The sequence below is a fragment of the Suricata suricatta genome, chromosome 5, assembly GCF_006229205.1.
Source record: "Suricata suricatta isolate VVHF042 chromosome 5, meerkat_22Aug2017_6uvM2_HiC, whole genome shotgun sequence".
Lineage (NCBI taxonomy): Eukaryota > Metazoa > Chordata > Mammalia > Carnivora > Herpestidae > Suricata > Suricata suricatta.
The window spans coordinates 92,487,240-92,503,413 of NC_043704.1; the positions used below are offsets into that span (position 1 = coordinate 92,487,240).

The window sequence follows — 16,174 nt, forward strand, 5'->3', positions numbered from 1 at the left end:
TCTAATTTCTGTATAAGTCTAATTACATGAAACAGAAGTTGGTGTTTTGATTTTTTACTTTGCTTTTCTGTTTGGAGTGTCATTGTAACTACTGTATTGCAAATGATGGAAAATAATTGCATATGTTAAAAAAATATGAAACTTTATAAAGTAAAACAATAAAATAAAACAAAATTTAAAAAAAGATATATATGCAAAAGTTGATGGAATAGATGAAACAAAATTGGCAAAATATTGATAATATTTGAGGGTGGGGGTGGGTGCATGGGGTTACATTATGTTGGAATATAAGAACTTTGAAAAAAAAGCACAAGGAGCAAAATAAAATTTCCAAAAATTATAATTAGAAAATTGAGAGATCATTCTTGGGAAGACATTTCCAGGACTCTATGAGATGATATTGCATTCATGAAATAAGAATGAAAAAGAAAAAACAAAAGATACTTACAATGTACAGTATATGAATAACCAGAGTCTTAAAAAGGAGACTAGAGAAAGTGGCAGGGGAGGTACATAACAAAAAATAATTCAATAAAAATTTTCAGAACTGAAGGTCATAAATTGAAGATCCAAAAGATCATGGAGCATAATGAGTGGAGAAAAACTCACACTAGGCACATCTTGGGAAATTTTTATAGCCTGGAAACAGACAATTCATTGATCTAATCACCTTCTCTCAGTTCCTTACTCTCCTCATGTACTTTCTTCTTTCTTTCAGCTTAAACTCAATGGTCAGTAACTCTAATCAATTCCTTGGGCAGAACCTCCACATCTTTGTTCCTCTCGTGCTTTCTCATATTTTCTGAACAAAATCATAACCCTGGTTAAATTAAATTTTCCTTCCACTCCATTTCTGCACCAGAGCAAATGAACATGGAGATGGGAAAATCAACAGTGGTGTTGATTAGATTAATGATCACTAACCTCAAGTGGGCCCTTACTGCTGCCCAGCAATCAGATATTACCCTCCTGTGTTCTCTTTCTGACTTTCCTAGACAACTATCTCATACTTGCATCTCTTTCCTCCATCCTCAACTATCTCTTTCCCCATCCACTCTCAGCTGTTGCCCTTGCTTCCTATACTGCTAAGGAAACCAAAGCTGTCAAAGAATTCCCTCAGGCCCCACCCTGAACACTTATCTACCCTCCTACATCTGTGCTCAGATATTCTGCATTCTCTCCTGTCCTTGGGGATGAACTAGCCACACTCCTACAGAAGCCATCTCTAGGTCCACCCTCTGTTAGAAACACCACTTCAGCCATTCTTTTTTTTTTTTTTTTTGCATTTTTTAAATCACACTTTAAAGTTTCCCTTTTAGAGCATATTATTTGCAACAGCACACAAACTACTGTTATTTATGACTGTTTTAAAAAGAACTTCCCTGGACCCACATCCTCCTCTACCTACCACTTCATTGGTTTCCTTCCCTTTATAACAAATCTCCTTAAAAAGTTGTCTATCCTCACTCTCTCCAAAGTATTTTCTCCTATGCTTACTTGAACCAGATAGGTTTATCCTCAACATGCCACCAAGATCATCAATTAACAATGACTTCCATGTTGCTAAATACTATGGCCAATTCTCATCTTACTTGACCCATGGAAGCATCTGATACAATAAATCACTCCTTCTTTCTGGATATACTTTCTTCACTTGTCTTCTAGACTGTCACATCTTCCAAAGTTGTAATTCTATTCTACTGACCATTTATGAGTATCTTTTGCTAGTTCTCATGATCTCCTACCTCCAAAAGTTGAAGAGCTTCAAAATCTCAAGGCCCTTAGACTTCTTATCTTTTCTAGCTAAACTCATTCCGTAGGTTATCACAGCTGGCATCCTGACTTTAAATGCTACCTATTGCTAATTATTCCCAGATTTGTATCTCTAACCCTAAACTCCATACCAGTATATCTAACTCCCTTCTCCAGTTGTCTTTTTAACTTTTTAGTAAGCTTCTCTAATTTTGCACATCTAAATTTAAGCCCTTAATCTTCCTTTCAAAACTTGCTACACTTCCAATTTTTCCCGTATCTATTAATGGCCAATCCATACTTTTCCAGCGCACAGGCAAAGAAAACAAAATGTGGCTCAATAATGGAGTATGTTGTCTTACATTTAGATTTAGTCATATCCATATCCACCTAAAATATGAGTGCTTGAACAGAGATCTAACCCAAAATTATAGTGTGATTGTATTTGGAAGACGGAAAAGTTGTGTGTGTGTGTGTGTGTGTGTGTGTGTGTGTGTGTGTGTGCATGCATCCCTGAATAGAGGTGAATCATGGGTTGGGAATATAGGAGAGCTAAATACTCTTCTTCCATAACAATATATCAATATATAATAACACATAAACCAGTGTGAGCATGGTCAGTTAGCTTTGTATAACTGTTTAAATTAAAAACCAATGTGTAACTTTGATAAATTTAATAAATAAATTTTGGTATTACTTATGTTTGAAATGACTATGTTGAAAGTCATAATGCTTAACATCGGATGTAAAATTAGTTGTATGAGTAGCAATAGAAAATATGGAAATTCCTACTTGAATATCTATGGGGGAAACTTTGGAAAGAGATGGATATCTGGGATTTTCTACCATGTTTAAGATATCAAGCAATATATGTTACTTCTATATAGCATAAATATTTTAAATGCATTTCTAAAATGCATAATTATTTAATTATTCATAGTGATAATTCATGATAATGTATCTTTTTAGCTAAAAAATGCTTGTTAGGTGCCTGAATGCCTGAATGCTAAGATTAATTCTTTTTGTAGAAATACAATTTTTCTCCTCCATTGATGTACTTGATATTAAATCTGGATTCTTACAGGTTGCCCATCTGAAAAAATATGTAATTTTTCATTGGAAATATGTGTACGATATTTTGTAAAGTGATGCTAAATGATGTGATAAAAAAAGCAAAAGTGATGAAGTCAAATATATGTACAAGGTTTGAATGAAATATGAAAATAAATTATGTATTTTTATTAAAGGTACAATGTAACACTTAAGTTTCTTAATGAATCTTCTTATATGTCCTATGCTTGCATATGTGATTTCAAATGAAATAGATATTTAATCAAACCACTAAATATTTATTTTAAATGACCTACTACCTATAAGACACTATACTAAGTTTTATGGATCATTGAAGGAAAGAAGTATTTTTGTTCTCCAATTGCATTTTGGCTGGGAAATATGGTAGTGATTACAAATTATTTTGTCAAATCTAGAACCTTGGTAGTGATAATGTGCCCTGCTGTAAAGGTAAATTTCCCAGCCTCCCCTGCAGAGGAGTTGGCCAATGTGATTTAAAAGGGAGTTTTTGAGCTGAGCTTCTAAGAAAGCCCTTTCCATCTCCTCTTCTATTTCTTCTTGCCTAGAACTCATGTGGATGATTATAGTTCCAGCAGCAATCTTGGACCATGAAGGAATCTTGATATTGAAAGCCACTCACAAGGTATGGTAAAGCAGAAAGGCAGAAGGAGCACTGTTCCTGATCACATCATACCAGCCCTGTACATCCTATATTCTGATTTCTTTTAGAAAAAAAAAATCCACAAACTTTAGTCATGTTTTAGTTGCCCTCTCTTTTCAAGTTCCTGATGTATCCAATTCTAATTCTAATCAATACAGGAAATAAGATATAATTAAGCCTTATCCAAGAATAATATAAAATATAACTACAGCTTAATAAAAGAAGAAATGGCACATGACAGTACACTATTTATTGAAAAGCATAAATAAAGCATAGAAAAGCAGTATACAGTATCCAAAGTGTTGAGTCTGGGCTCTGAAAATACATAGAGAAATTTTATATAAGACTAAGGGGACACCTAAAATTATAGGAAAAAGTGGAATTTTTGATACATGATGTTGAAACAACTGGAAAATCATTTGGAAAATATAAAATTGGATCTATATATTGCTTCATGAACCAAGACAAATTGCAGATGAATTAGAAATATAAATGTTAAAAAAAAACAAAAATAAAATTGGATCTATATATTGCTTCATGAACCAAGACAAACTGCAAGTGAATTAGAAATATAAATGTTAAAAAAAAACAAAAGCATTACTCAGAAAGTAATACAATAAAACATGGATGAAATATTTCATAATTTGACAATGAGTATAGCTTTTACAAATAAAACTAAAAATATGAAACAATAACAAAAAAGACTGACAAACTTGATGACACCAAAATTTTAAACTTTTGAATATCAAAATAAAAACCCCATAAGCAATATTAAAAAGACAAATGAATCGCTGGAGAAAATATTTTCATTTTTTGTTATTTCAAAGAGATGTCTCCCTAACATAAAAAGAGCTCATAAAAATCAATTTTAAATAAAACAGCCCAATAGAAAAATGAGCAAACGTCGGTTATGACTTTTTTTTCTAGGTTATTAGAAGCTCATACCAAAAAAAGGCACATAGCCCTTGAACATATTAAAAGATGTTCTACCTCACTCTTAATAAAAGAATGTAAATTAAAAATACACTGAGAAACCATTATCTAACAAGTTGACAAAAATCTAAGAGTTGACAAAACTGTTGTAGAGGTTAGAAGAAAACAAGCACTCTTATTCATTGTTAATGGAGATACAATTTGGTACAAACCCAGGGAGAGAAATGTGGTGATATACAGTGTTTCCTCCCCCCGTATCCAGTGTCACTTTCTGTGGTTTCAGTTACCCATGATGAACTGCAGTCCACAGCAGATGATCCTTCTTCTGAGTATTGGCAGAAAGTCAATAATGGCCTGATGCTGCATCACAATGCCCACCACATTCACTTCGCTTCATCTTATCACATAGGCATTTTGTCATCTCACATCATCACAAGAAGAATGACAATGGTGTAATAAGATATTTTGAGAGTGACCACATTCACGTAATTTTATTACAGCATATTGTTATAATTGTTTCATTTTATTAGTAGTAATTGTCAATCTCTGACTGTGCCTCATTTATGACTTCAGCTTTATCATAGGTATGTAAAGCATATGAAAAAACATGATATATATAGAACTCAGTACTATCCTTGGTTTCAGGTATCCACTGGGAGTCTTGGAATGAATAATGGGGGACTACTGTGTAACAAAATTATAGGCACTTTTATTCTTTGATCCAACAATTCCACTTCTAAAAATATAATCTAATGTTATACCTGTTATTTTATACTAAATTTCCATAGTCATTTTCACTCAGGCAGTACATAGTGTCTCTCCACCCTTTCTTTATTTGTGCTATTCAATAAGTTTCACATGCCATATGCCAGTTCTTCTTTTATTAAACTGTAATTTTATTTTATATTATTCTGTAATGCATTTTGTAATATACCTGACATATGTGGCAGCATTATTTATAACAGTAAAAGATTATTAAAACATACAAACAAACAAAAACATTAAAACATTGGAAGAATGACAGCAAAGTACATCTCCATAATGGAAACTACGTAACTTTCTCAAGATGGAATACTATAAAACCAAATATTAATATGAGAGAACTCTAGACTGTAATGTTATGATAAAAAATCAAGATAGCAAGCAATGCATATAGCATAATAATTTATTCAAGCTACAGAAACACACGCACACGTTTATAGAAGCACAAACAAGACAGGCAAACCAGAAGCTAAAAGTTTTAAATGTCTATTAGGGAGTATGAAAAATAAGTAACTTTCCCCCTGCATATTGTTTAGTTTAAAGTTTTAAATTTAGGACCATACTTTGCTTTAAAGTTTTAATTGTCAAACCATATAAATGTTTTAGATATTAAAAAATAAAATTTAGGGCACCTGGCTGGCTCAGTCAGTAAAGCATGTGACTCTTGATCTCAGGGTGGTAAGCTCAACTCCCACAATGGCCATAGTTTACTTTAAAAAATAAAATTTTGAAATAATACTAAAAGTGAGATTAACTGAAACAAATAAATCCTATTTGTCAAAATGGTAACATAACCAAACATAAAAAAGCATTATTTCAAGTAATTCTAGAACATAATAGCTATCAACATTTAGTAGATACATTCTGAGAACAAAAGAGATCTGCAAGAAAACCTCAAACTTTATTTGTGAAGTTTACTATTAGTGGCAATGCTGATATTATCAGCTTGAAATCATTTAGTGAATATTGTAACAAATAATTATGGGTATGTGGTTAGAAACCAGGATGGTCAATGTAAATATAAAATCAAATAGGTTGAGTAAATAATTGGAAATTAGGTACCTATTTAAACTTATGACTTCTTAATTTTTACATGGAAATAATTTCAAAATTAAAGAAAAGTTGAAAGAATAGTACAAAAGAATCTTTTAACCTTTTTCCTCAACTCATTTATTATTACTATTTCACTCCATTTGCTTTATCATTTGTTCTATTTATCTATACACACATAATTATTTTTCAGAAACAGGTGCATAAATCATGGTGAGTGAATGTTTTTAAGAATAAGGATACTATCTCTTACACAATTGCCAACTTCAGGAAACTTAACACTGATTCAATATTTCTATTTAATCTGTGTGCCATATCCTAAGCTTGCCAATGACCCAATATTGTCTTGCATTGTAGTTTTTTTCCCTCCAGTTTAAGATCCAGTCTAGAATCAGGAATTACAGTTGGAGGTTACACCTATTTGGTCTCCTTTATTCTGGAACATTTTCTCAATCTTTCTTCGTTTTATAAAACAAAGAGAAATTTTAGAATAGAATATTCCTCATTTTGAATTTGTCTGATGTTCTTGTGATTATATTGAGATTGTGCATTCTACTGTATAAGTGATATTGTGTTCTTCCCAGAGTATCACATGAGTGATACTAATTTTGATCACTTGATAAGGGTACTTCTGATTTATCTATTGTATCATCATCATCATTATCCCATGATTTCTTAAAAAAAAATATTCTAGCTCTGTCCACAGACAGGGTCTAGTCCACATGTTCCAGGGGCCTGCCCTACTACCTAATTTCAGGTCTCTAAATGCCATTCCCAATAAAAGGTACCAGGAATTCCTGGAGAAATGGCTACCCTAGGTCTACAGTAGGCAATCTACAGGGTGAGCTAGGGGTATCTTACTGTACCACAAAGCAAGGACGTTCTCAAAGTCTGAGTCGTGTCAAAAGACTCTGGAGCTGGCTTGAAAGGGATATCATAGGCCAAAGACAGGACAACTGGAGAATCAAAAAGAAAAAAAGATTGACTGATATGCATTGGCTATATAAAAATCCATAAATCCATAATAATACTCCCAACACCATTCAAAGGACAAGGCACGATGGGCTGATTTGCTCTAACGTGCCTTTGTGCCCCTGTCTGAACAGTTGAGCATGCTTTACTTAATCTGACAAAACTCAACTTTCAAGATTCAGCTCAGATACCACTTCTGAGAAGCCATCCCTTAACCTCTATGTAGTTCATTGTTGTTTCTCCATATTTCAGCAGAGTTCATTGTATCTGCTTCTTCAAATACATGTATCATACTTTACTGGAATTGCTTGTTTAACTATTTTTTTAGACTGTAAGTTTATAAATATAAGGCCTGTCTGGGTTTTATTTATTTTGTTATTCACAATGCCTAGCATATACTTACAGACAATTTTATAGATTGCATATCATTATGTGTTGTAAATGAATGGACCAATTTCAATATTACCTCTTGTTTCTTCTTCATCACACAATACACATTTGTCTATATTTTAGAAAATGATTGAATGCAGGTAAATACCTGGCTATTTTAGCCAACTTCCCCAATTTTTATCACCATAGGTTTTTTTTTTAAAGTTTTTTTTCTATCATCCATTGCTTTAGCATTAAGTAGACTAGAAATATGCCCCACAATTATTTTCTGATTTTTATTCTTAGACAGTAACTTCATACAGCATTTTTACTAATCCCAGTCTGTTTTCTGTACTAAAGATCTGTCTGCACACATAGATCTATTGATAATGTAGGGCAAGAAGTGTTAAAGTCAACTGTAACTGTTTGCCTGACCTAGTTGTAATCTTTTTAAAAATAATAGTAGTTTGAAATAAAAACTTTTAAGTCAATGGGGGGAGGTGTCTGGGCGACACAGTCAGTTAAACATCTGACTTTGGTTCGATCTTGATCTCACAGTTCATGAGTTCAAGCCTTGCCTCAGGTTCTGTGCTGACAGCACCGAATCTGGAGCCCGCTTCCAGTTCTGTGTCTCACTTTCTCTGCCCATCCCCTGCTCACTCTCTCTCTCTTTGTCTCTCTCTCTCTCTCAAAAATAAATAAATGATAAAAATAATAATAAAAGTCAATTTGGTACAAAATCTGTAACACACCACTAATCACCTATGTAGTGTATTCTCTAGTAGGTTACCTATGTCAAACCTCCTTCATCCAGTCTGTCACTGTGTTTGAAATCTTTCATGCATGTGTGGATTCATTCAGCCGTAGGTCTTTGTGGACTTTTTAGCATCAACAATTTAGATGGTACATGTGATGCAAAACACCTGTCAAAGTCATATGCAAACACAGTAAAATGCTTCCGGAAAGCCCTCTCTTACACACAGTGAAAGGATTCTCATTTAGGCCAGGGGCAGGTGTGCAGTGAGAGGCTTAATGCCTTTTGTTCTTGGGAGGAATCTCCCCTGCTTCCGCGTGGAGGAGGACTGAGGTGCTGAGGCACAAGTGGAAAGAGGGGAGGGCGGCTTGGCAGCGGTCCTTGAAAGCTGTGGAGAGCTAGAAGCAGGGACTGGACTAGTCGCTGGCCGCGGTGCTGAACACACCCTCAGGTTGTTCCCAAGATGCCTGGCAGGAGGAAGCCCAGCTGGTTGGTGGGACCGCTGGCAGTCCCCAGTCTCACGTCTTAGGTTGTCGGATTCCTGGCTCTGGGAAGAAGGACATAACAGGCCGCGTCCAGGGGCGTCACCTAGCAAGCCGCCTCCGAAGCATTTCCATGGGACACATCTGCTCCTAAACAGCAACCACAGTAGCAGCCCCTGTGTGTGTGTGTGTGTGTGTGTGTGTGTGTGTGTGTGTATGTGTGTGTGTATTTTTTGAGATTCAACTCTGTCCCGGACACTTGAAACCCAGTCCCAGTGGTCCTCAAAGCATCTTCGCAGTTTAAAATAAAAAACTTAATGACCCTGACCATGTGAACACACCTACACAAAGCTGATCTCTCTCCATCAGGCCTCAAAAAATGTTTACTGCGCACCCTCCACGTGCCAGCCTCACAGTCTGTGCTCCTCCTCCTTTGCCTGCTTGACCCTCTCACCACGTCCCCTTCCTTTTTCCTCTCCTTCCCCGCTCCCACCTCCACCCCAAGGTTTGCATAAGGCAAAGTAATCTCTTACACAACAAATCCCTTACCACAGCCGGCCAGCATGGTGAAGGACCTTACAAAGAAAGGGCTAGGACTCAGAAGAGAGTTTATTTGACACATCTTGCCCTCCATGCTCAGAAGTGCAAATCCGGAGGGAGCTCCAAATCTAGTCCCTGGGTCTTCCAACTCGCTGTGTGACCTTGGACAAGTGGCTACACGACTCTGAGCCTGTGTGTCTTGGTTAACACGATGTTAAGTTCTAGAATTGCGTGAGGTCTTCCCAGGTGTGCACTGGTCCCTTCTCTGGTCAGAACACAAACACCAGGTCTTTCTTTCTCTCTTTCCTTCCTTCCTGCGCGCGCTCTCTTTCTCCCCCTGCTTTTCTCTCTCTTTTGGAGTGCGGTGGGTCACACTCGCTTCTCCCCACCGTGTCCCGGAGAAAAACTCAGGTCCGGCCACTGAAGGCATTCTCCGTGCCACTCCCACCTTCCCCGCCCCCACCTCGGGTGTGACTTCTACTGGACCACTCTATGCTGACTGCGCACAAGGCTGGAAAGAGAGCGCCTTTCTCTCCCATTTCGCAGTGCCAGGTCTCCGAGGTCGCTTAGAGCCGGGACGCTTTGGTGAAGTGCAAGAGGCAGAAGGAACACGCAGGAGAGGCGGGACTGGCGGGGCTGCCCCTGTGAAGGTGAAGGTACGCGAGTGGGAGCCAGCCAGAGGCTAGGTTTGGAGGAGATAATTGGGGGGAACTAGAGGTACCAGAAAGAGCCATGGGTCACTGTGTCCTCACCACCAGTGCGTGCGTGTGCGTGTGCGTGTGTGTCTCCCTCTACCCCCTTACTGGCCCAAGCTATCAATCTCACCTTCTCCCTGAGCTTCTGCCTCTCACTTCCCTCTGTTTTCCTCTCTAAGCATCCTCCCTGCGAGCCCGCGCCGGCTCCTCCTTCGCGCACTCTCGCGACTAAGGGCACCCTCTGGGGCGAGCCGGATCCAGCCTCTCAGGACAGTCGCATCCCAGAGCTGGCTAAGCGGAGCCCGCAACATGTGGAACGCGACACCGAGCCAGGAGCCGGGCTACAACCTCACGCTTCCGGACTTGGGCTGGGACGCTCTCCCCGACAACGACTCGTTTGCCGACGAGCTCCTGCCGCTCTTCCCCACGCCGCTGTTGGCCGGCGTCACCGCCACCTGCGTGGCACTCTTTGTGGTGGGCATCGCGGGCAACCTTCTCACCATGCTGGTGGTGTCGCGCTTCCGCGAGCTGCGCACCACCACCAACCTCTACCTGTCCAGCATGGCCTTCTCCGACCTCCTCATCTTCCTCTGCATGCCCCTCGACCTCGTCCGCCTGTGGCAGTACCGGCCCTGGAACTTCGGCGACCTGCTCTGCAAACTCTTCCAGTTCGTTAGCGAGAGCTGCACCTACGCCACGGTGCTCACCATCACGGCGCTGAGCGTCGAGCGCTACTTCGCCATCTGCTTCCCGCTGCGGGCCAAGGTGGTAGTCACCAAGGGCCGGGTGAAGTTGGTCATCCTGGTCATCTGGGCCGTGGCCTTCTGCAGCGCCGGGCCCATCTTCGTGCTGGTCGGGGTGGAGCACGAGAACGGCACGGACCCTCGGGACACCAACGAGTGTCGCGCCACCGAGTTCGCCGTGCGCTCCGGACTGCTCACGGTCATGGTGTGGGTATCCAGCGTCTTCTTCTTCCTGCCGGTCTTCTGCCTCACTGTGCTCTACAGCCTCATCGGCAGAAAGCTGTGGCGGAGAAAGCGCGGCGAGGCGGCGGTGGGCGCCTCGTTAAGGGACCAGAACCACAAGCAAACCGTGAAAATGCTGGGTGGGTCTCAGCGCGCCCTCGGGCTCGCGCTCCCGTGTGCTCTCGTCTCCCCTTGCCTTTCCCCCTTTCCTCTTCTCCCGGAGCCTCTACCTCTTTCCCCTGATTTTCTCAGTCTCTGAATGTCTCTAAGTTATTCTCTCCTGTTTGTCTTGAGCTCTCTCTGGTTTCTTAGTTTCTCTGTGGTGTGTGCGTCTCTCTCTCTCTCTCTCTCTCTGGTTTGTTTTTTTTTTTGTTCTGTTTCTCTATCTGTCCTCTCCCCTCCCCGCCTCTCCGCCCCAAACCCCACTATGTCACTGTCTCCATTCTTTCTTTTGTTCTCTATCTCTTCATGTCTCTTCTTTTGGTCTCCTTTTTTCAGGGAAAGATGCCCCACCTTTGTATTTCCCTTAAATGAATGTTATCAGCCCAAAAACACTGCCTCAAAACTGAGATATTTCATAGAACTCTATTGTGATCTTTAAGTGTTGAGGTGAGATTAAGCTTCCTGCCTCAATTTGCAGATATAAAGTTGTATTTTAAAAGTAGTTTGGGGCGCCTAGGTGGCTCAGTTGGTTAAGCGTCGGGTTTTGGCTCAGGTCATGATCTCACGGTTCATGGGTTCGCGCCCCACCTCGGGCTCTGTGCTGACAGCTAGCTTAGAGCCTGACGCCTGCTTCAGGTTCTGTATCTCCCTCTCTCTCTGACCCTCCCCTTCTCGTGCTGTCTCTCTCTCTCTCAAAAATAATTAAAACATTAAAAAAGTTTTTAAAAAATTAAAAAAAAAAAAAGTAGGCATGGGGTGGGGGGAGGAGTAAGCCTTGGATCTAGAAAGCATTCAGTGGTAAATTTAACCAAAGACCTGATCAACGTGGATCGTTCTGTCAGAAACTATGCATTTTTCTTTCAGTATTGCGCTATGCTGTCTGACCTGCATTTTTTCAGATAATTGCATCAGGTCTGTTTACCCTGCTGCTGTTTATTTTAGCTTTGAAAAGAAGTCCATGACAAATCAGTGCTGGAGTCGCCATTTGTTTTTGTAACCACCTGTTTTTCCTGGTAGGGTGGTACAGGATAAAGTAGGTTAAGCTAAAATAGGCAGGCCTCCCACATGAGAAAAGAGGACTTTGTGTAAGCTGACAGGACTTACTATCCCTCCTCACGTGGTCCTTCCCAGAGCATCTAGGTGTAGTATCAGGCCTCGAGTGTATTACATATTTACTACATAAATTTAAGCATGTCTGTTTGGTATAAGTGAAGTAATACAAAAACGCATTCACATAGAAGCAAAATACTGATTTTACTTGCTTTTTCAAAACCAGAATCTGCACATTTTATTATTCCTCATCATATTCTAACATTTTGTATTTATTGGCATATTTAGTGCTTCTTAGAAGTTGTTCCAGGTTGATTTTGTAATTGTAATTTTATAGTTCCTGGAATCCTGTATATTAAAGTGATACAGTTTTTTCAAAGAATGTGAAATTTTTTTATTTTCTAGATCAGTGCTTCTCACAGGATGACTAACACATTGTAAACCTGCTCGTGCCCTCCAGAGGATCCTAATATTCATGTTGCTACTGTGGCAATCAGTTGCTCCTATGCAACTCAGTTTTAAGAATAAGTTTAATAATTTCCTCCCATTTTATTTTTAAGCTGCAAACTCTCCTTACTGGTGTCTCAATGGCAACATTAATTTTCTTTTGCCTTGACATTATAAAGGGAATCACTAAAGTGGTACAAAGACTAAAGTATTATTTTCTGTTCTTCTCCCTTTGATTTCTAAATTTTAAAAACAATCTGGAAATTCAGAGGTCCTGGAGAAAATTATCTGACCTGGGTAAAATGAAGACTTGGATGATAATTAATGTTAGTTGCTTTCATGATCTTTTATAACTTTCTTATGCCTATTATACATGGCAAAGTATCATCCATCTCAGTGGTTCTCAATCTTGACTGCATACATATGCAATCTTCTGTGAAACTTTAAAAAGAAAAAAAAAGAACAGAAAAGAAAAAAGCAGGTGTCCTGGTCTCCTTCCTAGGGATATTAATTTTGTGAATCTGTATTGCATACAAGGAGTCTGTGCCCCAGGGAACTGATGCCCAGCAATGGTTGAATGTAACCACTGTACTTCATGTGTGTTTGGGTATCTAGCACATGTGAAATGGTGGACTCTTGTGAATAGACTGTTGAGTCAATATGCCAGTCTAGTCACAAAGCCACTCAAATAGTTGTTAAATAGAAATGATTGGGAAGTTCAATAAAAATGGTTAAACTGTTAGTCCAGACAGACTCCATCTTGGTTAAAAAGTAGTGTGGAGGTTCCTCAAATAACTATCCATAGAACTCCCTTATGACCCAGCAATAGCAGTGCTAGGGATTTACCCAAGGGATACAGAAGTGCTGATGCATAGGAGCACATGTACCCCGATGTTCATAGTGGCACTTTCAACAATAGCCAAATCATGGAAAGAGCCTAAATGTCCATCACCTGATGAGTGGATCAAGAAGATGTGGTTTATACATACAATGGAGTATTACATGGCAATGAGAAAGAATGAAATCTGGCCATTTGTAGGAAAGTGGATGGACCTCAAGGGTGTCACGCTAAGCAAAATAAGTCAGGCAGAGAAGGACAGATACCATATGTTTGCACTCAAAGGTCTAACAGGAGAACAGGAGAAACCTAATGGAGGACCATGGGGAGGGGAAGGGGGAAAGAGAGTTGGGGAAAGAGAGGGACGTAAAACTTGAGAGACTATTGAATACTGAAAATGAACTGAGGGTTGAAGGGGGAGGGGGGAAAGAGGTGGTGGTGATGGAGGAGGACACTTGTGGGGAAGAGCACTGGGTGTTGTATGGAAACTAATTTGACATTAAACTACTTGAAAAAATAAATAAAATAAAATAAAATTAGATTAATGCAAAAAAAAGTAGCAATAGGGAAACGCAGGACCTGAGGTTTCTCTGAAATCAATGGTCCTACTATACACTATCAAAACAAAACTGTGTCTTCAAAATAGAATGTGGCTTGCTATGACATGTCTTGAACTCACACTCTCTCTCCCATTGTCCTTTTAGCTGTAGTGGTGTTTGCTTTCATCCTCTGCTGGCTGCCCTTCCACGTAGGGCGATATTTATTTTCCAAATCCTTCGAGCCTGGCTCCCTGGAGATCGCTCAGATCAGCCAGTACTGCAACCTGGTATCCTTTGTCCTCTTCTACCTCAGCGCTGCCATCAATCCCATCCTGTACAACATCATGTCCAAGAAGTACCGGGTGGCGGTGTTCAAACTTCTGGGATTTGAACCCTTCTCCCAGAGGAAGCTCTCCACTCTGAAGGATGAAAGTTCTCGGGCCTGGACAGAATCTAGCATTAATACATGACCGAGCACAATGCTGAGCAAAGTCATCGCTTATTCTAAACCAGAAGCCATAGCACAGCAGAACTTGGGAGGAAGCTGAAGGTTAATTTTGGAATAGGAACACACAGATCTGGAAACAACTGGGAGGAACGAAAAGATAGAACTTGTAGTGTGTGAGCAGTTGGATTCGATCGCACACTCATCAGTGCTCTCATACACTGTTTCTGCATGTTCACTGTCCATGATTTTGCATTCTGCTGTTGGTGCTAGCAAGGATTTGGAGAAAGGAGGATGTGCAGAGGGGCAATTGGGCACTCCATACTGCATAAATACCAAATCTGATTTACTTTCTCATAATGATAAAAAAAAATGATGAGAATGACATTAAAATAAAACATTTAAGACATATCTTTTAACTACTAGCAATTTTCATATAGCTCCAGATCAGTGCCGTCCAAGAGAAATATAATGCAAGGTACTTAAGTAATCTATATAAAACTTATTAATGAAAATTTGACATTCTTTTCATTGGACAGAGTCTCTGAAATGTGTATGTTTACAGTGCACCTTAATTTGGATGTTAAGTTTTCACCAGTAAGACTGGAGGTGTTTAGGGTTCATAAAATTTGCAGATGTAAAAGTAGATCCCATAAATCTAAGTGACCTAAACACACCTAAATGTTATCCAATAACTAAAACTACTGGACTTTTTAAAATTTAAAGTGAATTAAACTTAAAAATTCAGTTCTTAACATTGCTCAAGGCACCTTTCAGATGTGGCTAGTGGTTACTGTATTGGACAGTGCAGGTCTGGAGTATATGTGAAATTATTATTAATCTTATAAAAATGTTTACAAATAAAACTCATTCCCTGAAATGTTTTTTATAGTGAACTTAGTATAGCAGAATGTTAGAGTGATAAATCCTCAAAATTACACTTAGATGCCCTATGCTGTGTGCTTGGAAGAAAATGGATATGAAATAAAAGAGGCATTTTAAAATTAGGTTGACTTACATGTGTATTTATATATTCAGGAAATGAGACTATAGAAATTACAGAAAATCACAAACTGCCGTATTTGGCTTAACAAAAATACTTAAGCCATCATAAGGCTTTGCTTTGTGAATAAAGGAATAATTTATAACTTACTCTGGAAAGCTTACAGGAACTTTGTGAACATAGACATTTTCAAATGGTGAAAAATTCAGAATCCCTTAAATGCTATTGCTTATTGATGTTCAAAACTTTAAAAAAATCTTATAGCCATTTATTTCAAAATGCCTATGCCATGTCCTGTCTCAAAATTAGTTTTGCTATTTCCATCCCACTGCTCATCTGATATGTTTACTTGGATTCCCAGTCTCCCTCTGATTCATACTTATAAATGATTAGGCACCTTCGACTAAATATTGAGCATTTTGGTCATAAATCTAAACTTCTCATTTGTATTGACCTTGCTCCCTACATAGCCAATTCTTTGCATATTAAGTATATTATTCTAAAAATGATTTCATCATAATCCTGTACAATATTAAGTCATATAAGAAATTCCTACTTTAAGTTATTGGTCAACTATGGAAGTGTATACACCAGTTAGGAAAATTATTGGCATGATTGATTTTCTCCCTACCAAAAGTAAAGATTATTATGCTGAGATAATTGACTCTTCATTTTAGAAAAATG

General features: G+C 38.8%; 1 protein-coding gene across 1 annotated transcript; it reads left to right on the plus strand.

The window, feature by feature from the left end:
* The first annotated feature begins 10,350 nt into the window (after positions 1-10,350).
* GHSR (growth hormone secretagogue receptor) lies at positions 10,351-14,512 on the plus strand. The gene is made up of 2 exons (XM_029940833.1): positions 10,351-11,146; positions 14,208-14,512. Exons 1-2 carry the CDS (start codon positions 10,351-10,353, stop codon positions 14,510-14,512), a joined length of 1,101 nt encoding a protein of 366 aa, XP_029796693.1.
* Positions 14,513-16,174: the final 1,662 nt, after the last annotated feature.

Excerpts from the sequence above, each read along its gene's own strand:
- GHSR (XM_029940833.1), top strand. The coding sequence starts at position 10,351 with ATGTGGAACGCGACACCGAGCCAGGAGCCGGGCTACAACCTCACGCTT. Across the intron at positions 11,147-14,207 it reads GCAAACCGTGAAAATGCTGG|CTGTAGTGGTGTTTGCTTTC; the intron begins GTGGGTCTCAGC and ends TTGTCCTTTTAG.